This window comes from Lynx rufus, unplaced genomic scaffold, assembly GCF_022079265.1.
Source record: "Lynx rufus isolate CCGP_SWC_20201006 ecotype Redwood Valley unplaced genomic scaffold, mLynRuf1.p SCAF_11, whole genome shotgun sequence".
Taxonomy (NCBI): Eukaryota; Metazoa; Chordata; class Mammalia; order Carnivora; family Felidae; genus Lynx; species Lynx rufus.
The window spans coordinates 61,028,489-61,053,752 of NW_025814825.1; the positions used below are offsets into that span (position 1 = coordinate 61,028,489).

A 25,264-nucleotide genomic window follows, 5' to 3' on the forward strand; every position below is an offset into this window, starting at 1 on the left:
AGGGTGGAAATGAAATGGGTGGGGGGGGGTTGGCGCACAGGCCTGTCATGTGGGCTCAGCAGGCCTAGAGCTGGCTACCAGCCGCTGGCTCGGTGACCAAGGCAGCTCGCGCTGAAAAGGCGGCAGAAAGGAGGAAGGGAGCAGTCCTCTCTCAAGATCTGGGCCTCAAGCCCCCACACCCCCAGCCCCCAGGAGGCAGGTGAGCCAGGACATTCCTGTCGATGGAGTAGGGCAGGGCACGGTAGGAAGGGAGGCGGACCTGGCTGAGAACTCCCAGAGATTTTCTCTTTGATGGGGAGTAACTTGGGGCCTGGAGGGAGTCAGGGAGTCAGGCATCCAAGGGCTCTTTGGGGAAGCTGGCACCTCTCACTGGGAGCCGCCTCCAAGCACATTCCCAGGACCAGCCTGCCCTCTGCTGGGCCCATCGAGGGACCCGAAAATGGAGTCCGCATTCTCACATCGGGGACTCAGAGGCCCCTTTCAGGTCCAAGCTCGAAACCTGGGAGTGACAATTCACAAAAACAATAATAGAGTACCAGGTATCCGTGAATCACCCAAGCTACCCACGTGTTCGGACTGAGAACTGTCCGTTTATACCCTGCAGGTCAGTGAAATGCCTGCTTGAATTACATAAAATGAGCAGCGTATTTTTTCCCAGCTGGGAGCAGGGAGGGGGTGTAGAGGGTCAGCGGGTAAAAGAGCCGGGCTCCAGGCCACCTCATCTCTGCACGCCGGGGGCCATTCAGATCAACGTGGGACATAAGAGTATCGCTCTCTTTCCAGAGTTGGCTCCCCTTGACCGCCTGCCAGTAGGTCCTTAACAAGGGACCTTGTGATACAAACCGGGGTTCAGGTTCCAGAGGCAGCTTGGAATTCGACCCTCAAGACCAACATGCCTAAAACATTTGACTCAGGGCTTCGCTGAAACCCTCGACATTTAAAAACAGGGGCTGAGGTGCAAACAGCGTTCAGAAAAGTGTTTTGTAAACTACCACCTTCAACTGAGATGCCCCCCCCCGTTAATTTCATTGTTATAGTCAGTCTAGATATTTTCAGAGCTTTCCATCAGTTGCCACAGACATGCTCTCGGCTCCCACAGGACACAAATGGAGGACCAGAAGTCCTGTGGGAAAAGATTTGCATCTTTCCACGACCCAGACTTAATCACCCATAAAATCCCAGCCTCCAGGCAGACTGGCTTCCCGTCAGCTGCTTTTACTTGAGTATTTGTGGAAGAAAGTCTGGCGTGGCGCTCCCTCAGCGGGGACCCTGGGCTCTGCTCGTGGGCCACCATCTACGGCAAGAATGAACTTGACCGGACACAACCCGGGCGGCAGGACAGGCAGTCGTGTTCTCCACCTGGACCTAACCTGGGAGTCCAGTGCCCATTCACCTAATAGCAACAAACGGAATGTAGCCGCTGGGGGCACACGTCAGGGAGGACCCGGCCTCTCTGGGCCCCAGCTATATTTTTCCCTCCGAGGACTCGGCTCTTCCTCAGGATGAAGGCTCATCTCCCTGCAGGGGACAGAGTCCCCGTGCTCCAGACTCTTGCAGTAGACAAGCATCGTGTGTTCCCATCCACACCTCTGCCCCTAAGCCGTCCCTGTCTGCCGCTCAGGCCAAAGCCTCTCTCCCTCTGCCCCAGTCCAAGCCTCTGGGGTCTCCCTCCCAAACGCATCCCACGTGTGACCTCCCCTACCAGCCGCCTTGTTTCCCCGATCCTAGGACTGCGGTGTTCATACAGAGCCTCACAGCCACGTGTCACAATGTAAATCTCAGTGAATTAACATAAAGTGACATTGAAAATCCAGCCCCTCAGTCACACCAGCGGGGCTCCCGTGCTCAGTGGCCACAAGGGGCCGGTGGCTGAGCACTGGACGGCACAGGTACAGAGCATTTCCACCATGGCAGCAAGCACTGCCCCAGGACCTACCCCGGAACGAAAGAGACCAGGATCCCCGCCTCCTCCTGGGTGTCCTGCCCCCATCCCGGCCCATCTTCCACGTGGCAGGCGGTGGGGGCGGGGGGGTTCCTAAAGCATAAAGCAGCTCACATCACACTTTTGCCTAAATCCTCCCATTGCCGATTCCAGTGGCCAGAAAAAAACTCAAGTTCCCTCCGCGGCCAACCAGGACTCAAGTTCACCCAGCTTCCGGCAGCAGCATCTATGGAGCACAGACCGTGTGTCAGGCAGGCACTGAGCTGAGAACTTACAACAGGAGGCATCAGGGGGCAAAAAGGAGTCAAAACTCCTCACCTCCACGGAGCTCTTGACGGGGAGGTGAGAAAGCGATAGTAAGTACGCAAAAGCAACTTAATAACTAAGTGATAACTGCAGAGAAGATGAAAGCCCCGTGACAAAAAAGAAGAGCAGAGGGTCAGGGTGGCTTTCCTGCCAGGTGAGGGGAGTGTCCCAGGCAGGGACATCCCAGTGCAGCGGGATGATGGAGGTGCGCGCTTGGGTAGCAGCCATGGAGAAGGCAAGGGGTGGTCAGAATCGGGACTTAGTTCAAGGATGTGCCTGCGGAATCCCAGCCAATGGGGCGTGGGTGGGAGAGCAGAGCTGAGAACGGCTCCTGGCCGGGGGCCTGAGCTGTGGGGAGTCTGGAGGTATCGGCCCTTGAGGCAGGGAAGGAGGCGGGCAGCAGGTGCCTGAGGCGGTGAAGGTCAGCGAAGGTCAGGAGTGTGAGGTGCTCGCTAGACGTCAGGCGGCTGGATGTGGCAGTCCAGAACTCTGGAGAGAAGTCCGGCCGGAATGAACTACAGTGATGCCCCCGCCCGTCTCGGCCTCAGTGGGGCCACCCACACCCATGTCCCTTTCCTGCCCTGGCCTCCTGTCCAGGCAGCACTGCACCCAGCCACGCTCTCCCGCACGGCCCTGTCTCACGCTTTCCGTGGCCCAGAGCAGCCCCAGAAAGGACCTCAACTGGTTGTGTGTTGTCCTGCCTCCTCCAGGAAGTGCCCCGATTTCCTTGAGGACAGACACTCATCTTGCCCGGGGCTACGTTCCCAGCCCTGGAACAGTCCCCAGCCCTGATGGGCACTCAGCATCTGAACACCGAGGACCCACCCTCCCAGACGCCTCTCCTGCCCTGCCCCCTGCAGCCCCCTGCTGCTTTTCTGCTAACACACTCTGGGGGTGACGTGGGGCCCCACTACCTGGGGACCGGGGATCCAGACGGTCTCTGCTGCTCTAGGGGACCTTCATAGAAAGGAACATCCTTTCTGCACCTTGCGGGACCCAACCCTGGAGCCTCACTCAGGGTACAAGATATTCACACACACACACACACACACACAGGGCTTGATTCTTTTCTCCTCCTGCCTCCCCCACCCATTCCTGGCTGAAAGCTTCAGGCCAGGAGCCCAGGAAAGCCTGAAAAACCAGCTCTACCTGACTATGGGTACTTTTAAAATGCACTACAGCGTATTAAGTATTGATTATGAACATGATTTATGAGACACGACCCTGACACTTCTTTTTTAAGCAGTGGGACCAGTGAAAAGGGATACAAGGGGAAGGTACAAGCTTGGGAAGTATGTCTTGTCCTGATTCCTGAGCTAATCCTGCAAAGCTCTCAGGCTGTCAGGGAAACACTGAAAAATGCTGATAAGCAGCATAGGAACAGAGACACGTATCGACATGTTTGGGGGGCAGGGGAGTGGGAATGACTTTCCTTTGGGTTCTGAGTTTCAGTGTCCTGGCCTCACTACAAACCTTTCTCCACCCCAGGCCGGGCAGGGAAAGAGGTAGGGCACACAGGAGTCCCCACTCCTCCCCCGGAGCACCCCCTGGAGGAGGCTCGGCTCCAGCTCAGCTCCTCCCCAGGCCCCCAGAGACCTGTACCAGTCTGTTGCTCCCCAGAGCCCTGAGGTCGGTTCCCTGCAGAGGGTGGTCAGGTTAGAAGGCCATGTGCTTCTTGTGTCTTCTCTGCTGGAATAGACGGTCAATCGTTTATGTTCTGTTTTAGTATTTTCAATACATGTCCTCCAATTTCCAGTCTAGGAAGCAGGGGAGGAAGAGGGAGCAGTCAAGAGGAAGGAGCCTTCGCCATCCCCCCCCAGCCCGCCCACCATTCAGGCACACTGGAGCCACAGTGGCAGTGGCGGGGGGGGGGGGTGGTGGCTGAACTCAGCAGAGGAACAGAATTCTGGCCCCCCCAGTCTGGCTCACCGTGCAATGCCAGCCCAGCAAGCCAACTGGGGGGCCGTGGGGAGGTTTCCAGAAAGCAGGACAATCATGGCTGAAAAGAGGAAAGTCCTGGGGAACCCAAGACAAGTGGGTCACCGAAGGCCAACACCACCTTCAGACACCCCAAATGTAACTCACCAGAGATTTTGTTTATTTTGTTCTTTCCTTGTGTGACTGTTTCTGGATCTTTTTTTTTTTTTAATTTTTTAAAGGTTGTTTGTTTGCTTGTTTATAGGAATGAGCAGGGAAGGGTCAGAGAGAGAGGAGACGGAGAATCCAAACCAGGCTCTGTGCCAACAGCAGAGAGCCCGACGCGAGGCTCGAACTCACAAACCGTGAGATCACGACCTAAACCCAAGTCTGGTGCTTAACCGACTGAGTCACCCAGGAGCACCCCCTGTTTCTGGGTCTGGACATACTCTCCTGGGGCAGGAATATGCTTTTGATTCTTAGAAACCCAGAATTGCTTATAAATTCCTAATTCGGGGCCAGCGGGGCTCCAGGGTAGCTGCTGGCACCAGGCCTTTGGGCAACTTGACGTGCAAGGTTATTGCAGACGGGGAGGGACCACCGAGGCCCCAGGCCTTCTTACCGGGCTCTGGCAAGTTCTGAACTGTGCTTCTTGCCGTCTTTCACAGACACCGTTGCCCCCTTTTGTTGTTTTCAGCCCCTTGGCCCATGCACTTGGAGAAGTTGACGCACCAGGTCCCGGAGCCCGTGTTCCCTAGTCAGGGTTTGTTGCGGCCTGTTCCTTGCTCCTGTCTCCCAGAAGGTCTGCTCTTGGCCATCTGGCTCTGCCTTATCTGGAAGGGAAGTTCCTGCTCATGAAGGAAAACATTTCTGCATATCTTTCTGAATCTTTTGTTAGCCTGAGACCACAGCCCTTGAAGAAGTTACAAGCCAGGGAACTTGCCACCTTTATCCTTCGTTTTGTTTGTAGTCCCAGGTCATCCTGCAGGGATGAGGCAGGCAGGTTCTGCCTTTGGCTAACTGGATGATGGATATGTCCTCTCCTCCCTGAAATAGACCAAATGCAGTGATGGCCCCCTTCCTCATCTTTCCTGTTCCTGTGCTCTGAGACTTTCAGGGCTCCCCACGGTGGGCATAGCATTCTGATTTAAAATATTTATAGTGGGAATGCAAGCTGGTGCAGCCAGTCTGGAAAACAGTATGGAAGTTCCTCAAAAAGCTAAAAATAGAACTACCCTACGACCCAGCAATGGCACTACTACTAGGCATTGATCCACGGGATACAGGTGTGCTCTTTCGAAGGGACACATGCACCCCCATGCTTATAGCAGCACTATCGACCATAGCCAAAGTATGGAAAGAGCCCAATTGTCCATCGGTGGATGAATGGATAAAGGAGATGTGGTATATATATATATATATATAGAGAGAGAGAGAGAGAGAGAATGGGAGTATTACTCGGCAATCAAAAAGAATGAAATCTTGTCATTTGCAACTACGTGGAGGGAACCAGAGGGTATTATGCTAAGTGAAGTTAGTCAGTCAGAGAAAGACAAAAATCATATGACTTCACTCATATGAGGACTTTAAGAGACAAAACAAATGAACATAAGGGAAGGGAAGCAAAAATAATATAAAAACAGGGAGGGGGACAAAACAGAAGAGACTCTTAAATATGGAGAACAAACAGAGGGTTACTGGAGAGGGTGTGGGAGAGGGGATGGGCTCAATGGGTAAGGGGCTTAAGGAATCTACTCCTGAAATCAGTTTCACTATATGCTAACTAATTTGGATGTAAATTTAAAAAAATTAAATTAAAAAAATAAAAATAAAATAAAATATAGATAGAATTAAAATCCTTAACAGTAACAGGAAAGGGTGAGAAAATACAACATTCTAAGACCTTAACTTTGTGTGGCAGAAATAAAAATCTTACATTATATTAGATGGTAATAAGTAGAGGATATATATTGTAATATCTAGGACAATTGTGAAAATACAAATCAAAGAATAATTTAGTACCAAGTTTGTACAGGGAAAATAAAATCATAAAGCTATTAACCTAGAAAGAAAACATGAAAACAAAGGTGTAGAAAAGCAACATAAATTAGGTGCAACAAATACAAAATAAATAGTAAAATTGTAGTTAAAAAATTCCCAATATATTAATAATTACGGTAAATGTGAATGGACTAGGGGCGCCTGGGTGGCTAAGTCGGTTGAGCGTCCACCTTCAGCTCAGGCCATGATCCCTCGGTTCGTGAGTTCGAGCCCCGCGTCGGGCTCTGTGCTGACAGCGTGGAGCCTGCGTGGGATTCTCTCTCTCCCTCTCTCTCTGCTCCTCCCCCTCCTCTATCTCAAAACAAATAAACTTTAAAAAAAAGGAGAAAGAGACAAACCCACAATAATATTAGCAGACATGGGCATAGTCCTCTCAACAGAAATAGGAAAGCGGGAAGAGGTCTGAACAGCACAACTAGCTTGACCTAATTAACACGGTCCCAACAACGACAGAATGCACCTCTTTAAGTGCACATTTAATAAGATGAACCATATAGTGAGTCATCAAGCAAGCGCCAACAAGTGGTAAGAGATTTACATCATTCACAGGTAAGTATTCTGATCCCCATGAAATTAACCTAGGAATTAATAACAAAAAGCCAACTAGAAAATTCCCATCTCTGCCCTGCTAACCATCTCTGCCCCCAAACCCACCGTCAAGTTCTTTGCGACTCAGAGGCAAACTTGAAAGAAGGAAAGGGAGCATTTCTTGAGCCAGAAATAAAGTTAGGAACTCTGAGCCAGAGGGAGCATTGAAGAGCCACCACCACCGAAACCCAGGGAAATGGCAAATGCAAGTATGTGTCCTCAGGGCCCGAGGTTATTTATTTATTTACGATCGAAGTGGCTTTATTAAGCAATTCGAGAATCAAGTTGCATTTCGTTTGGCATGTAGAGGGGACCTTTTAAGAACCTCCCTGGTTTTCGAAGCTGGTTGGAGAGGAAATACAGCCCTGACATTAAAAAGACAGAGATGAATTCAGGCTTCAGAACAAAGCCAGGACCCTGGAAGACTGGCCCTTCCTTATAAGAGGAACTAGGAAAACCAGAGATAAGTCTCAGGAACAAAGCTTGACTCTGCTCAGAAAAGGTGAAGGTGGAAAAAAGCTCCCATTCGAAACCGAAACTCCAGATGGAAAGTTTCAATTTATACTTCCCAAAAAAGCAAGGACATCCCCAACCAAAAAGTTATGGCAAAATTTGATTTCAGAAACTGTGACCCCTTGGATCAAGGCCACAGCAGAGACAAATGCTTTCCTGGAGACACTTTCCACCCCCAGGGCATGTGAGACACGCCCCCCGCCCCCAGCCCCATAGCAAAAACTGGTAACACCACCTGAAGAAAGACTCAATAATTTTTTTTAAGTCACAAACTACACAAGGCAACAACTCTCGGTGAGGCAAAGTCAGCAGATAAACAACATTGGAGCCCCCCGCCCCCGCCCCAGTCCTTGCAATAACAGAACAGTTCAAATGAAATTATAAATCATACTTATACTTATGACTTATGTTTTATAATGTGCGAAACTACAAAGTGTATTTAAATCATATATAAATTTAAGTCATTTATAAATCATATTTAAATAACAGAACAGTTCAGCTGAGATCGTAAATCATATTTAAAGTATGCTTAAAACGATTATGTGAAGAAGGAATAAAAACCATATGCAAAGAACAAGATTCCGTGAAAAAATAAGACTTGAAAATGAACCACACTGAAGTCCCCAAACTGAAAGTGATCCCCAAATGTCATTTAAACACTAAAACCAACAGTTGAGCGGGGAGAATGGGGGTTAGACAAGCAGGAAGATTTGGTGGACGGGGAGATCAACGTAAGGGTATTTCACAGGGTGCAGTGCAGATGTATTCTGGGGGCAGGTAGAACCTGGGAGGGACAAAGGAAGGGCCAGGCTGGAATCAGGAAGGATTCCACAGAAATGGCAGGGAAGCCAACAATGGGTTTTCCATCTGGGCACTTGCTAGACGTCCGGCCCCGGGCAAGCTCCGGCCCCGGCAATCTGAGCAGACTGTTCTCTGCTCACTTCTCAGAAGAGGCAGGGGTGAGTTCTCTCCTCTGATGCCCAGCCCAGAAGCTCGAATGTTCCAGAAGGAGCAGCCCCCAGCTGGCGAGGGAGAAGTCTTGGAGCTGCCGTGACGTACGAAAGCCCATGAGCCCGAGGAGCCAGAGAAAAGTGTCTCTCCGCAGATGCTAGTAAACTGAGATCACTTCCTGTGATGGTTAGACTGCGTGTCTTTAAATGTCCTGGCAATGGAGGGCACAGGGATTTATCTGGGTTATGATCTGCCCTTCAGGACCCTAGCTCAGCCCGGCCCAGCTGTGCCCAGTGTAACCCAGCCGTTCTCAGTACAGCCCAGCATGCTGAGTCCAGCAAATTCCTTGCTGTTGGAAGGACAGCAAGTGGGGAGGAAATGGGGGGAAGGCACAGGAAGAACGCAAAGGCAAAGGGACAGAGGGGAGGTCAGGTCTGCCCTGTTAAACTGGGTCAAGGAGGATGAGTTCCCGCGGACACATGGAGGTCCCAGACCCCTAGGGTGTCTAAACTAAAGCAGGGCAGGTGCTCAGTTAGCACAGGGAGGCTCTGAGAGAGGAGGTGGGGGGAGCCCAGCAGCTCCCTGGACCCACCGAGCTCCTCCCTCCCCATCCGGGAAGGGATGGCTCAGGGACAGGGGGAGCAGAGTCTGCCTCCTGGGACCAAGGGGCCACAGAGGCAAGGCTTAAGGAGGTGGGGCCTGCAGGCAGGCAGGTCTTTTGTGGGGGGTGGGGGGCAGAGAGGAGAGCCCAGCCAGGGGAGGATGCAGGGGAGAAGCGAGAAGGCAGAAGCACAGAGGATGGGCAGGGATGGAGTTCTGTGTGTCTGCGGGCAGAAGCCGCAAGCCCAGGCCCTCCCCATCACCTCCACCCCCACCTCCGAGGCCCTCTGGGGTAGGTGATGGCTCCTTCAGGGCCCTCCTTGGCCACCCACAGGCTGCCTCAGGACTGGGTGCTTGGAAGGGTCTGTCGGGGGTGAGGGCTGGGAAGGGGAGGCATCTCAGGCGGGAGGAGCGAGGTGGGGAGGGGCTGGGGAGGACGTGTCTGGCCCACTGCCGGGTACAAAGGGTCTCAGCTCAGCCCATCGGGAGGGCGTGTTCTGGAAGTCCCCCATGGAGTGAAGGGGGCACCCGATGGGGAGTCAGCTCTGCGACTGGCCCTCCCCAAGCCTCCCTTTCCCTGCGGACACTTTGGGCGTGATCATGCCTAAAAGCCTGGAGACCAAGAAGCAGGCGGGATGCACCCCTGGGGGCCCCCAAGACCACCCCTTCCTCCCACACCCGGGTGCCTTCAGAACAATGTTCCTAACTGGCTGAATTGAGACCTTGCGCCCTTCCACCCTTGGGCGCCCTGTTACAGGGGTTACTCTTGGTTCCGGGGGGCTCCCTGGCCTAGGCGAGAGGTGAGCGGGAAGACAGCGAGCATCCCGATGGGTGGTGGACATCCGCCAGGACAGCCCCTCCCAAAGGTTGGCTGAGAAAGGCTTCCTCGCTGCAGTGCCCACGCAGGCCACACGGGGGCAGCGCGGGGCTGCGTTTCCGTGCCTGCCGCTCCCCAGGGCAGCAATCCCCAGAACCCCAGAAGGTTAGGGAGCGGGTTGCCAGTCCCCACCCTCACCCCTGTCTCCACCTCCTCTCCACGCACTGCCTCTGCAAAACGCCTTAGGACGTTAAGCGCCGTGGGGAAAGCGGCAGGTTTCCAAAAGGCAATAAATCAACGAGAGGGGCGGATCTGAAAGGGCCCCTGAAATCCTCTAGGCCCCAACGCCTGGTGGGTAGCTAGGGAAAACTGAGGCACAGAGAAGTGAAGTCACTTGCCCAGTATTGTCCAGCTCCAAGGCTTCCGGCTCGTTTTTCTCTCCAGGCACCCACTGCCTCCCTCATTCCACTGCTGGCTATCTGGGGATAGGGCTCCCCAGGCTTTGCTGTGGGCTGACTGGTGGGAATGACCATGGAGTCAGCTAGAAAGCCAAGGATGCACTAGTTGGGGGCGTGACTAATATGGGGGAGACCTTCTCATGCAGGTCAAGAAGTGGGAGGGTGGGTCGAATCCAGGAGGCCATCACGGAGGAGGAGGCCACACTTGAACTTGGCCTTGGGGCGGAGTAAGATGCTGACTCAGTTGAAGAGCGGGGAGGGGGCCCCTGGGGGGGGGGGGAGAGTAACAGCTCGGGCAAAGTCAGGGAGGCAGGAAACGATCGATCGAGCATCGGTGAGATACATGCTCTCAGGGGAAGGAGGAGATCAGAGGCCGGCCAGAGAAGTTTGCCCACATCCTGACGTCCCCGCGGGCTGCCGAGGTCTCCGTCTTTAGAACTGGGGGCTGGCTTGGGTTTGGAATTTTCCTGAATTCCATTATGCTGAAAGTACAGAAAATGGCAGTTCTCCAGATTATCTCATTTGGAGGTAGGAGTAAACAAATGGTCTCCATGGCAACGGTGAGATGTCTGGCTGCCCCCCTGAGCTCTGGAGGCCAGCCCCGGACCGAGGAAGGCGGCCACTCCCCATTCCTGAGTCATGACTTGAACTCGCAGCGCAAGGAGGAGCTGCCGGCCACAGGGGGGGCCTCTTCTTAACCTCAGAACTGGCTGCTGGGACAGCCCCGGATTCCTGGGCTCTGAGAAAGCCTCAGACAGAAGTGGGAGGGCCCCGTGGGGTGGGCAGCCCCACCTGCTCCCCCCCCGCCCCGGGAAGACAGGGGCTCTTCCAGAGGCCCAGCAGCATGCCTGGCTTAGCCTTGTCCTGTCCGGGTGGATGCAGGTCACAGAAGGGGATGCAGGGAGGTGGGAGCAGCAGGCCACCGTCATGTCTTGACCAGGGAAGAAATGGGCTAAGCGGGTAATCAGGCTAAGCAGGGTTAAGACGGGCTGGTTGCAGTGACTTGGCTGGGCTCAGGCCAGGGGCTGTCCCGGTTGTCTGGCACCTGGACCTGGGGTGACCCATGAAGGAGGTGGTCTGGAGCAGGGGCTTGGATGGGGCTGGCTTGCATATGAAAGGCTCACTCACAAGGGGGTTGTTTGCCCTCTCTAGGAGAAAGCTGGCCCCGGGAGGGCCAAAGGACCCCCGAGAAGTCAAAGCATCATGAAATACAGAAATTGAAACCATGATCAATACAGGGCTGGTGGCGAGGAACGGTCGGGATCAGGGGGCAGAGGCAGCAGAATGGCGGCTTCTGGGAGGTAGGGAAGAGGAGAGGAGTGAGAGAGTGGCTTGGGAAGGGGGAAGGAGTGGCTGTTTAGTCAAGGTGGTCCAAGGATGAGACTCCAAGAGAGGACCTGAAGGAGGCAGTGAAGGGGCGGAAGGAACCCCCATGCAAGAGGCAGAGTGGGAGGGCAGGGGAGGTGGGTTCCAGGGTTGGTGGGACAGGCAGCAGTGATCGGGTGGGAGCTCAAAAATTTCGTCTACATTGGCTGGCTACTGTGACTCAGGTGGGAGCCAGCGGGGGAGGGGACCAGTGGGGGGAGGGGCCCAGTGGAGGAGAGACCTAGCAGAGGAGAGGCCCAGCAGGAGAGTGACCCTGATGAGGAGGGGCCCAGTGGTGGAGGGACCCTGAGGGGGAGGGGCCCATTGATGGAGGGACCCTGAGGGGGAGGGGCCCAGGGGAGGAGGGACCAGAGGGGGAGGGGCCCAGCAGGGTAGGGCCCAGTAGGGGAGGTCCTAGAGGAGGAGGGGCCCAGCAGGAGAGGGACCCTGAGGGGGAGGGGCCAGTGGTGGAGGGACCCTGAGGGGGAGGGGCCCAGCGGGGTAGGGCCCATTGGGGGAGGTCCTAGCAGAAGAGAGGCCCAGCAGGGGAGGGTCCATCGGGGGAGGTACTCCCCCACCCCAGAGGAGATTCCAGCCAGGCAGGGCCCGGTGGGGCAGGGTCAGACCCCAAGGGCTGGGAGGAGGGGGGGTGCTCAGTGAGTTTGGAGATGTGGTGGCCCCACCTGGACACGCACCAGGCGAGGCCTGGGAGCCATCAGCATAGAGGTGGCGGTGTAGACCATGGACTGGGTAACGCAGTCACAGGAGAGGACAGCTAGCTAAGAGGGCTGAGGACAGAGCGTGTCCCCGCCCCCAACATTTCAAGATCAGACCGAAGAGGCGGAGCCAGGAGGAACTGCTCTGGAGGCCGGGGTCTGGGGTCTGGGGTCTCCCCAGTGAGAGCGTCTCAGGAGGAGGGGAGCAGGGCCTGGAGACAGCTGCGGACGGTCTTTAGGGATGAACGTCCCCAAGGGATTCGCTAGGGCACACCAACTCGGAACCGCTTTAAGTGAAATGTTAGTCACCCCCCCAAAAAGAATTCCATCCTCTCCTAAGCAGACCTGTATCGCCAAAAGATGGTGCTGAATTATTATACGTAAAATCCTGTCAGTAAATATTTATGGCAATTTGTGTTCTCTGTTAAACAGGAACCTGCATCATGTCTTCCATTCTACTTCTTGGTCCCGCGATGTCTAACGTATTTATCATCAGCCCCTTTGCACGGGCGAGAAGGTGAAGCAGGCATTCCCGGGTGGGATGACGGCCGTGAGGCCCCAGGCACCCAAGCGCTTGGCCCAGAGGCTCCGGGGGCGCCCTGGCGGGTCTTTGGCATGCTGCCATTGTGCCCACGCCATTTGGGGGAAGCCGGGTCACGAGTTCCAGCTTGGCCTCTGACACACAGGAAATGCAGTGGCCTGGGGAAGGGTGGAGGTCACAGCAGGAAGAGGTCACTGCCCTCAGTTCCTCTCCTAGGTGGCGCCCCTTGGCTGTTGCAGTTCTGCATTGCTGCGGTGACGCTCCGATCTGTATCTGTCTGCCGCCCGAGGCCCCGGGTCCAGGCGGCAGGGACCGGGCCTGCTGTCCTGGGAACCTATCTCCAGGCATCCAGTCAGCACTCCGTAAATACTTGGTGAAAGAAGCCAGTGAAGGAATCGGCAAATGAGCCAATTTGCAGCCCCCACCCCAAAGTCTGGCCCAGTGCCTTGTGCAAAGTAGATGTTCTAAAAACATTTGCTAAAAAATTAAGTTTTGACTCTTTGCACACTTTCTAGCTGAAGTGTGTCCCTTGGGGCCTTTGGGACGGTGGGGCGGGGCCTAGGGGTGGGCAGCCCACTTCTCAGGACGCTGCTGGCCCCTGTAGGCAGCCCCCAAGTCCTCCTCATCCTATAGGTGGGAGGCTTGGACGACTGTGCTGCCAGACCCGCTGGGCAGAACAAAGTCGTGTTTATTTCCTTGTGTTTTCCCTAGAAGCTCCACTCACCGTGCAGAGCCCTTGATGGGTGGGTCTGCAGAAGCAAGCCTATGGCCCAGAAGGCCCAGACCCATCCCTGAGGGTCTTCCAAATGGGGGCTGAGGGGGCAGGAAAGGAGTTTGGAGGCTGCAGGGCTCTGTGGGCGGCGGGGGGTAGCAGGTGGACGCTGGAGCATCACAGTTAAAGGCATTGACTTTGAAGTTAACAGGTGAAAAATCTGAGTCGCCATTCTCCTGTTTCTGGGGATCAGAGTTGTGTGATCTCAGGCAGGTGTGCAGCCTCTGATCCCATCTGTACTTTTCTAGACCGTTGTCTTAACTCTGACGCTCACTCATGAGGTTCACAGACGTGTGGATGTGGGAAAGGCCAGTGGTGTCCCCAAGATGACGAGGTGGCTGCATCTGCAGGGAGGAACCCAGCCGGCCTGGAACTTGAACCCAGCACACCTGGCTGCAGCCCCAGGGCTTGCCCTCCATCCCTTCCATCCCTCTTGGCGGGGCCGTTTGGGGAGCGCAAAGCAGATCATCCCTTTTGGTGGAAGAATGAAGAATGGCTCAAGACTTCGGGGCGGGGAGCTGGACACTTTCCCACCTCGACTTCCTGGGCCCGGCCTTTCTCTGCGCCACTGGGTCCCCGCCGTAATCTCACCGCGTGGCTTGGGAAAACCATGAAACTCGGCGGGGGCGGGGGCCGGATTCAGCCTTGAAACAGATCTACCTGTTTCTAGATCCCACCTTAAAGGGGCCTTTCAGAGCAGGCAGAGCACGGATGCAAGCCACAAAGCCTCATGCCCAGCGGCCTCCCTCCCAGCCCCAAGCTGTGCTGCAAGTAAGGGGCCCTCACGGTGGGACAGGGGGCCCCCTTCGTATTCTCCTCCGCGCCCCACCCACAGGGCGGCCAGCAAATGCTGCCCAGCATGGAGTGGACCAGTCTGGCTCCTTGTTTAGCCCTAAGCTCAACAGTGTAGGACGTGGGAGCGGGCCTGCATCAGTGGGGGGGAGGGGGAATAGGCAGGCCTGAGTCCGTGGCAGGGACGGGGGGCGGGCCTGAGTCCGGTCTCCTGTGCCCCTGGCTGGTGGATGCAGCCACCCTCAGGAGGGCAAACTGGTGTCCCTCGCAGGCCAGCTGCAGCTTCCCCGGGGTGCCGCCGTTTCCACCTCGGTGCTCAGCCCTGGCCCGTGCGGGCTCTAGGGGAGCCATCTGCACAGCCCTAAGGAACCCAGGGCTGTCTGCAGTTTTCCACCCTTCTGCCCAAGACCTGTTCTGGAGCCTGTCTGCAAAGGAGGAGATGGAAAGGGGCCGGGGGGGGGGTGGCCAGGGCTGGAGACAGGGTCCAGACTGCCCGGGCGGGGCTTCAGGAGCAGGGACAGAGTAGAGGTTGTGGACTTGGGTCCAGCTTGGGGCCATGAGGCATCGCCGATGAAAGTGAGGTTGGAAGTCAGCCTTCCCATGCCATCCCTGGAGCATGAGTTCATGGGGGTCACTGGCCCCCAGAGGCTCTCTCAGGGACCAGAAACCACGCAAACTATTTTTGTAACTTTCAGAAGCAGCTCCCCTTGAAGCATGACTAACTAGGAAACAGCTGAACTTCAGAAACTCAAAACTGCCCATGCAGCTGATGTGGGTCTCCTAGGGAACCGAGAAAGTATAAAGAAAAAACAAAACTTGTCAACGCTCAGAAATCACTTTTACCCAGAGATGGAGAGACAGTTCCACCTGGGGTAGGGACGCCCCCGGGCTCACTTGAAGAAACACACAAAAGAATGACTTTGACTTTGGGAGAAAGGTGGGGCTTTGGCCTGGCCTCACCCAGTCCCGAGCACCCCAGTCGCAGGGCCCTGCTGAAGAGGGAGACACAGCGTCTCAGGACGGACGCGCTGGGAGGTCTGGTTCTCTGCTAGGCAGCCGCCTGCCCACTCAGACCTGCTTGGGCCCCACAGGGCACAGCTGCAAGGGACAGGCCAAGGGCACCCACTCCCTTGACTGGCTGGCTGGACCACCCTCCTATGCGCAGCTGAATAATGACCCCTGAAGATGTCCACACCGTGGTCCCTGGAGCCTATAAATATGTCACCTTACACAGCAAAAAGGCCTTTGCAGACATGATCCCGAGATAGGAGAAGATCCTGCATTATCCGGGGCGGGGGGGGGGGGGGGCGGGCGGGCAGAGTAATCACCAGAGTCTTTCTGAGGAGCGGGAGGGTGACAGAGAAGGGCGACATAACCACGGAAGCAGAGTCAGAGATTTGAAGGTGCTGCACGGAGGATGGAAGCCGGGGCCGCGGGCTAAGGAAGGGGGCGGCCTCCAGGAGCTGGAAAAGGCCAGGAGGCAGATTCTCCCCTAGCATTTCCAGAAGGCACAGAGCCCACACCTTGGCCGTGGCCCCATGGGGCTGATTTTGGATTTCCGACCTCCAGAACTGCCAGATAATAAACTTGTGTCGTTTTGAGGCCCTAAGTTTGGCATAATTCGCTCCGGCAGCTGGAGGACAGTAATACAGCTCCCCCAGGGCCGCTGCTGCTCAGGCTGCTGGCGCCCAACCAGCGGGCCTGCCCCCTCCCAGCTGCTCAGCCAGAGCCTTGCCCGGGTTCTGGGAAGAGGTTCTCCCTACAAGTCTCTACAGGATCTGCCTCGCCCGCCCGCATGCAGAGTGGCTACCCACAGGGTGAGATCTCTGGGGCATCAGGAAAACGCCGCCCACACCCAAGGCCTCCCCCCCTCCCTCCCTGCGGGCTGAGACCAGAAATTCCTCCGGAGCACTGCCTCTGCTTCTGTTCCACACAGGGGCATTTGGGAAGAGGTCACTCCAAAGGTTGGTTTACATAAGATATAGACGATCCGCGTCCTTACGTTCCCTGCGAGCTGGTTCCCAAGCAGGGGTGGGAACAAAGCAGAGGGGGTTTCCGGAAAGGCTCCAGGACAGGGAATCAATCAACCCTGGAGACTCACCCGTCCATCCTGCCCCCTTGTGTCCCACCCGCCCCCTTTCTCCTCGCAGGCCGGATTTTCTCTGCTCAGAGATGCTGTTCCTGGCTCCCTCATCAAGAGATGGGCTCCTCCTCTTTCCAGGTCTGGACTCACTGGCCCCCTGCCTACAATGCACCCCTATGGGGAGCAGTGCTGGGAGAGGGACCCTCCCAGGGTGGTCTTTTCAGAACTAGGAGACCATGGCCCATGCTGGCCCCAGGCCTCCAGAACCGCAAACTTGAGACAACCCCATCTCCTCCCACAGGCTTGCCCATCCCAGTGTAGCCAAGGGACCCTGAGTGCCTAATGACAGTGACACACACCCAGCGACACCAGGAGTCTCAAAATCACTGTCCCCAGGGCCAGGCCTGGGCCCAGAAATGAAGGAAGCAGCCATGATGACAACAGTCTAGGATGCTCCCTTTCGCTTTGGTTTTGGATGACAGGCTCGAGGACCACTGTTTGGAACAGCACCCGTGCCATCAACGGGAACCGGGCCCGAACGTGAGAAAGCAAAGCAGAGACAACCGACATGCCCTCTGGAGAAAGGCCCCTTGAGAGAGACTGTCTGGATGGCACCGATTGGCACAGAAGGGCTGGGCCTGCCTGTGGTCACCCCACCTTCAAATCCAAATGTCTGACGACCGCGTTAGGCTGGTCTACGGGCAGGGCCGGCCCTGGGATCCTGACTCACACCCACAGGAGGCCTCTGGTGGGGAGTCACTGATAACGTTGAAGCCCTTCCTCCTCTGACAGTCTCTCTCCCGTCACCATATGCCGTAGGTCCCCTCACGCAGCGTGCACAGAAAGCACGCAGCTCAGACTCTGAACTACTTCTGAGATTCATTTGTGCACAGCAGACACCATGGAGAACCTAGCACGAGTGCTTGGGGGCGGGGTGGGGTGAGGAACAGCATGCATTCCCAGGGACCGGTCACAGGGGTCCACATTTAATTATGTTCAATATTAATAAAAATACAGCATAACTGGTTCACTTAACATACCTTCCACTACTAAGGGCGTACAATGGAGTACAATCCGATATACAGCTTTGGGGACACAAAGTAACTTCAATACCAGGTCATGAGAAATGCTCCGTTTCACTTTGGTTTTGGATGACAAGCCCCAGGACCGCCGCTCGGAACGGCACCTGCACTGTCAACGGGAACCGGGCCTGAACGTGAGAAAGCAAAGGCAACAGATATGCCCTCTGGAGAAAGGCCCCTTGAGAGAGACTGTCCGGATGGCACAGATTGGCACAGAAGGGCTGGGCCTGCGTATATAAAAAGATTTGTATAATAAACCAAATAATATTGGAAATAAGACCTCCAGTAACACTTCTGTAAGAAGTAGAATTACACTGCATGTTATTCACATGCATAGGAGCGTGTAGGAAAAATCCTGTGTTGTAATTATGGCTGGAGTGGAACAGCAAAACACGTACTGAAAACGACAAGGTAATTGGCAGGGAAATTAATCCACGGAAGGGCCGCGTCCAGGGCAGGGGCGCCTCATCGGCGACACAACAGGAAGGGAACCCACTCAGAGAACGGACCCACGCACGCGCACACATCACCCCCCGCTGCGAATAAATACACACACACGCTGAAAGTGAGATCTCCCCGCAGCTCCCTTGTGCTCCGGCCAGACTCCCTGCCGGCCGCTGCTCCGAGCGCCGCGCCGGCCGGCCGTGAGAGATGGGGGCGGGGGGTTGCTGTCCCAGCAAGCGGGTCTTCAGCAGCAGAAACAGCTCGGCCGTGCCAGTGCGGACGGAAGGCCCTCCCCGCGCCTCCCGGAGGGCTGTGCCTCCCACCTCTGATGGTAGAGAGGTGACGGCTCTGGGGCTGGAGAGCTGAGCAAATCCTCATGTCTGCGCGTGATGGCCGGGCACCTGCACGTTTGTGCTTCCTGACACTGGTGTAGGGGACCCTGCCCGGAAGGTTCTGGTTCACCTTGCAAACACTCCGGTGCGAAGCTTCCCCGAGTTCGCACCCGGGGCTCCAGCCCCCTCCCCATCAGTCTCTCCCCATCACCTCCGAGAAACGACGAGACCGTGAGGCCATCCGTTGGTGGGCCAAGCGGTCGAGCGGCCTGGAAAGTCCCATGAAGAATCGCAGCACACCCAGGTGTGGCTCGCTGTTTCTGCCTCGGGACACACGTGTCTTGTAGTCTGCAGAAACGGGGAGGGCCTCTGGCCACACGTGGCAGAGAATGTGGGCAAGGAGCTGATTCCAGGGGGCAGGCAGAGTGACGGGGCCCGTGTGTGGCCACAGCTAGAAGTTCACACACCCTCCGGGTCTGACGACCTCGTGTGCGTGAGGAGGGTCCAGGACACCTAGATTTCCCAGAGAGTTCAATTCCTTGAAGTTGCTCAGTGTGGCCTCAAAGCAGAAATTTCCCTTCTAATTATAAGCTGAGTTTGTATCCCGATTATAAACTGCATGAGCTCTCGAGAAGCCCTCAAAAGTGGCAGAAAAGGAGCTACGGCTGGTGAAATGCAGGAATGGTTCGTCTGAAACATTCGTGTTCTGGTTAAACATAAGTAACACCAGGACAGGATGGGAGGGGTCCGAGATGATGTGCTTGGGCTTTTTGTTCTCTTTCGTAAAAGTGAAGTTAACAAGGTTCAGATCTGAAGAGAAGAGAGGGCGGACCTCGGAGTAAAAGAGAAAAAAGGAAAGCGTCTGTCTCCACACTCTGCCCAAATGAAGGTGTTGGCCCGACCGGTGTTTCAGGACCGAACAGAAGTGTAACTCGGACAGTGTCGCGGCGTGACCTCTAGCGTGATGGCGCGACCTCCGGCGTGGCGACGTGACCTCCAGTGCGCTCACTCGGATCCCACACTGTCAGCCCCCAGCCGCGCTTCCTTCCCGCCCCCCCACAGCCCGCCTGGTGCCCCCCGCCCCGCCCCCCCACCCCCGCCTGGACCCCGCGGCCCGGCCACTGTGCCGCAGGAGGGAACGGTTCCCAAGTGGAGGTTCCAATGGCCCGGGATGGCGGAGCCCCGTGAAGGGTCAGTTGCCAGGTTGTTTCACACCACAAACGGTTATACTAAACAGGTGCCTAGGGAGGGGAAGAAGAATCATCTGGGGGTTTTCTCCACGCTGTTGAGGAAGAGGGCCCCGCCCTCCAAAGAGAGATTTTTAAATCACGGTAACAGTGGAAACCGCAGGGGGACCCCGACCCTCAGGTCTTCTTCCAGGCGAACGCCTCGTCCGCGAGCACCTGGGCCAGCCTGGCGTTGAAGGGCCCGTAGAAGTCCTGCAGGATCTTTTGGGTGACCGGCCACATGGGGCCCAGGTTCCGGTCCTCGGGGCGTCGCGCGTTGGACGCGGGGCTCTTTGTCATCAGGGTCTCTTGTTTCTCACCTAGGGGTCCTGGAACACAAAGAAAAGACTGTGGAGGAGGAGGCGCGGCAGGAAGGAGCTTCGCGAAACTCCCAGCCTTTGTGTTGGGCCAGGAGTTCCCCTCCCCTCAAGAGTGCTCGGTCCTCTGGCCAGACCCGTCCTGGTCCTGGAGTTGCTGAGGACGGAAAGTGGCAGCGTGCCATCGCGAAGGAGCAGGTGCTGTCCGGCCTGGGGCTGGACACCTGCCCGCAGAAGCGCAGCTGCGGCTCTGGGAGGCAGCCTCCCCTGAGCCTCACCTCCTCCTGGTCTCAGTGCCAAATACCCACAAAGGGCTGGCTCCCGTGGCCGTCAGCCTGTGTCCGTGGATGACTGTGCGAGCTGCCGGGCACAGTCCATGTGCTTAGATTTTCCTACTAACCAGCCTGCTGGAGTCCTGCCAGTGTCATTTCTGCTTCAGGCTGCTGATGCAAAGGGCCTGTGGCTGGGCCATATTTCACCCTGTGTGTTGCGCCGTATCGTGGCCGTGGGGGTGGTGGGGCAGGAAGGCCACCTGTGCCCAGAGACCCTATGAGCTGAACCTCCACCTGCACCAAGATCAGTGGGGAGAGGCCTGGGAACAAGCCAGCCACCTCTATCCCCTGCCCCCTGGATGGTTAGTCCCTCACTGGCTTAACTGACCGGATCACCGCTCAGGCCACTTTGTGCCAGGCCCTCGGGATCGGGCCAAAGTCCCCGAGCCCTTACACAGAAAAACCATATTCCGCTGTCGCTGGGGTGTGTGCAGCAGAAGGAACAGAACTGGCCTCACTGTCCATCTCAGAGACTAAAGTCAAGCTCACCAACACAGCAGAGTCTACGAGGGACCCACTCCAAGAAAAATGGTTCTAGGCCTTCAGAGGAAAAAGCAATCACACTCCCTCCGACCACTATGACGAAAGGGTTCTGAGGCCAGTGGAGGGTAAACAGATTTTAAGGAATATGCCATCAACAGAATTCCCGGGCCAGATCATTAGATGGGGCTGCGGGAGTGCTTGAGCTCTGGCCCCCATCCACGTGGGCAGCCCTCTGTGCCCAGAGACCCACCCCTACAAGCCATCACCCTGGCCACCGGCAGTGGACTCTCCTGGAGGAAGGTGGCCACGTGGCCCTGACTCCAGGGGCCCCCCAAAACCTGAGAGCATGCTATGACCCGTCCGCTCCCTCCTCCGAGCCTGTGGCCTCTGCAAAACCGTTCCAGCCATGCTCGGACATGTCGCCCAGCCCAAAGACCCAGCTCGCAGACCACTCCTTCCGTGACCCCTTCCACCATTCCTCCTGGGACCCCGGAGGCACGTATACGAACCAACCGTCACTCTGCCAGGGACTCGGCTACCAGTGGCTTCCTCCTCTTCTCTTCCTCTGCTGGGCTGGAACCTCCCAGATGAGGGACCCCCTCCCCCCACCCCGGCACCAGGCCCCGCGCCTGAAAAGCACGTACCGAACCAGCTGCCCGGCCCGGCCCGGCCCCGCCCGGTGCACAGAGTCTGTCTGCGACTCAGCGAGCACCGCGGACAGCCAGTGTCCACAGAGCTCATGCCTGCTGCCGGGCCACCAGCGTGACATTCATACCGAGGTTGAGGAACTGGAAGACCCTGTGCATGGTGTACTTGACGTTGGAGGCGTGGTCTTCCAGGCGAAGGACGAGGAACTGTTCTTTATTAAACACGGTGAGCCAGTCCAGAAGGTACACAGCATACAGACCGACCTGGAGCCTCACCTAGAACCAAGGCAGAAGGCGGGCATCACTTCGGGAGTAATTTCCCTAATGCTTTTCCAAACGTACGAGGCCTGAGTACAAACCAGCACCAAGAGTTACCCGAGCAAACTGCCTTCAAAGGATGGATTTTATTTTTTTTAATGTTTGTTTTTCAGAGACAGAACGTGAGTAGGGGAGGGACAGAGAGAGACAGAGGAGGAGACACGGAATCCGAAGCAGGCTCCAGGCTCCGAGCTGTCGGCACAGAGCCCAACACGGGGCTCGAACCCACCAACCGTGAGATCATGACCCTAGCCGAAGTCGGACACTCAACCGACTGAGCCACCCAGGCGCCCCTATTTTTTAATTTTTTTAAACATTTATTCATTTTGGAGAGACAGGGACAGAGTGCAAGCAGGGGAGGAGCAGAGAGAGAGGGAGACACAATCTGAAGCAGCCTCCAGGCTTCAAGCTGTCAGCACAGAGCCCGATGCGGGGCTCGAACTCACGAACCACAAGATCATGACCTGAGGCTGAAGTCAGACGCTTCACGGACTGAGCCACCCAGGCGCCCCCAAAGGATGGATTTTAAACGCCACGCTTTCTTGAGTCTTCAGGAAGGGTTCTGAGCTCCTCACACAGAAGATTCCTACTTAAGGTCACAGTTAATTCTCACGACAACCCTGGAGGTGGCTCCGCGACACGTTCCACAGTGGAGACTCAGGTGAAGGAAGAGGTCAAGACCGTACCCGTGAACAGCGCAAACATTCTTTGCATGATACCCTGGCTGTTTCTGCTCCTACACCCAGCACACGACAGCCATGAAAACCACGTTCAACACCTCAGAAACAAGCCAGGTGAGTGAACCGCCCCGTGCCTGCTGCCACCTGGGCGTCAGTGACCAGGGGGCCGTGTGTACATCCAAAGAAAGCAGTGTCACGCACAGCCACTCCTTCCCACCTCCACGCCCGGGGTGACGTCCTCCCGTGCCTTCTCTCACACCAGGCTGCAAGCTTGCGCGGTGAAGAATTCACCTTACCCAAAGGAAGTCTGGCCTCTGGCCTCGGCTCCTGGGAGGTGACCTCTAGGCCACCTGGGATGTCCTGCCTGATAAGTGGCTTGGCTGGCCTGGGGCATCTGGCCACCGGAGAGTAAACAGTGAGACTGACAGACAGGGGATCGGTCTGGCCTGTAGCAGGGACTGGACAGTAAAGGCCAGCCAGGCGGATGGCATGTGACTGAGTCCCAGTAAATACTCCAGACACCACAGGCTCGAGTGGGCGTCCCCGGATGGCAGTGCTGTGTGTGGCCACGTGTACTCCTTCCCTGGGGGGGGGGGGGGGGGGGCGGTTCAGTGGGTGTCCCTTCTCTGCTGGAAGCACGGTCTTCAGTGAGTCCTGCGATTCCTTCCGGGGAGCTACTGAACCCCAAAGTGGTTTGGGGGACCCCCTGCCTTACAAACATGTCAGAAACGAGAGTGGCCGTGGGACGTTCCCTCTGACTTCACAGCTGCTGCTCAGCTCTTCAAAGCTTCAGGAAAACACCAGAGCTCTCCCCTTCCGCCCGCAGCCCCTTTCTCCTGGGCCCCCCGCCCTCCCCCAAGTCCTGGGGACCCTGCCCCATTTCCGGTCTGCCGCTCTGCCTCTGCGACCTTCCCACGTTTCCACCTGCTGCCTCTGCCTAGCTCCACGCCAGCCCCTCCGGTCAGGCCCAGTTGTCACAGCCTCCTAACCGGTGCTCCCGTCTGGTCTCCGAGGACCCACCCCTGGCCCGTCACCAGCGTGAGCTGCCCCACCTGCTGGCCTGGCCCCTCCGGCCCCGCTCCCAGCCTGCCTGCCGTCCGAGCGTGGGGAGCCCTTGGTCTGGCTTGCGCTCGGCCCCCAGGCGCCCCCTCCCAGCCTCAGCCGCTCAGCTGCGTAGACAGACGCTCTCCCTTCGGGGTCCCTCTCTCCCTCCCAGCCCGACCCGGGGCTCCTCCAGCCTGCCGGGCTCCGGTGCTCCTTGGGCGACGTGCCGGACACGGTGGTGGCAGGGCGGTGAAACGTTTGACAAAATACGTACAGAAGCCGACTAGTCTCGTCTCTCGCTAGTCTTTTCCCACTTCCTTCTTTTTCTAATCAGGCAGGAGGATGCGGAGGAAGATAAACAGTGAGAAGCGATGAGCGGTCTCCAGAATTCATTAGCTGCCTCCTGTCCCCCTGGGGTTGTTGCTGCCTCCCGCGCCGGCCCGTAAAGAAGACCCCCCGAGCTGGGCCAAAGCCGGAGAGAGAACGAGTACGTGCCAGCCTCAGAAACCACGCGTGCGGCACCCCTAACACAGGCAGACCGTAACGAGCGTGCCTTCTGGAGTCATGGGCCTCACAGAGCAGGTCAAGTCTCTGTCGGGCTCGCTGGCTGGCCCCTCCCAGGGAGGGCCAGCCTCACGAGGGTGATCTTCCGGAGAACCTGCCTGTGCAGCTTGAGAACTTTCTAGAAGGACAGAAGCTGGTGTTTGTGGTGGGGATGGGGGGGGGGGGGATGATACAGCAGCCGGAACGCATTCCTGACCTGGCCACAGGTGACAGACTATTTCTCCGAAAGCCTGTCGGCTCCCTCCGTGGGCAGAGCCCCCCAGCACAAAGACCCTCGGGCTGAGGCCTCCTGCAGCAGGGCCTTCCTTCGCGGGCAGGGACGGTCCTGGCGGGGTGGGGCGGCGGCAGGGCAGGGAACAAACCCCGCGGGGCTCTGCAGGCCACGGGAGGCGAGGAGGCTCCCCTGAACACCTCCCCTTCTGGCCAGCCCTGGTCCCCCTTCTTCCTCCCCCTCCCTCCCTCCCTCCCCCCTCACCACTCCAGGAAAGCTCCGGTCACCCTGAGCGACGCCTCCCGGTGCACACAGCATCATTACCACAACCGTGCGCCATCGACACAAACCCAAGACGGGCCCACTTGGAAGGGTTTTTCTTCACCTTTCCCGGCAGAGGCCGGAGGATCCAAACGGCACGAAGATAAAAAGGGCATTTAGGGGAAGTGTCTGATAGATGTAAAATTACAAGACAGCAGAGCTGAGAGAAGCCTTTGAGGTTATCTGCCGCGGCCAACTCTTGCTGGAAAAATGGAAGCCCGGGGAGGGGTGGGGGCCTGCCCGGGGTCAGCTGGGAGCACCCAGCGGCACCCGGAGCTGACACCGGGCCCCCGCCACCGGGGCTTTTCCTGCCACACAGGGAAAGAGCCCAGGAGGGGTGGGTGCGGGGCTCTTTCCAGACAGGCTCCGTGCCGAGCCTCTCGGTTCCCGATTAGGGGTTTAGGTGAGACACCCTACACAGCCTACCCGGTATCCGCTAGTCTCAAAAACTCCCCATTCATTCATTCATTCATTCTGCAAACAGTCGAGTGCATGCTACGTGCAGGTACCCCCCTAGGCAATGGAGATGTGTTGCTGTGTAACAGCCGTGGCCCCCGGCCTCACGGAGCCTGGAACCTCGTGGGGGACACAGAGCCGAGCTGCTGAAGAAACAACCCGCAACCACCAGTTGTGATCCATGCTGCAGGGAAACAACTGGGGTGGAGAGAGAAAACAGAGGTCAGTAAGACCCAGAGGATGAGAAACCCTGCAGCATCCAGGGGAAGCACGTTCCAGGGAAAGGGGCTGGAACCGGTCTCTCCAATCCGCCTGGAAGGTGCTAGACAGACTGATGGGCCCACCCCCCCCCCCCAGCTGCTGTCTTCTGTGGGCCGGGGCTGAG

At 56.9% G+C, this 25,264-nt stretch overlaps 1 protein-coding gene across 1 annotated transcript in view; it reads right to left on the bottom strand.

The window, feature by feature from the left end:
- Positions 1–19,392: 19,392 nt before the first annotated feature.
- CHST15 (carbohydrate sulfotransferase 15) overlaps positions 19,393–25,264 on the bottom strand; it is a 78,476-nt gene continuing 72,604 nt past the window's right edge. The window contains exons 7-8 of the mRNA XM_047073571.1: positions 21,414–21,561; positions 19,393–19,835 (exon numbers count right to left, since the gene is read on the bottom strand). Of these exons, the coding sequence (XP_046929527.1) occupies positions 19,645–19,835; positions 21,414–21,561 (339 nt within the window). The 3' untranslated portion in view covers positions 19,393–19,644. The remainder of the gene's footprint in view (positions 19,836–21,413; positions 21,562–25,264) is intronic.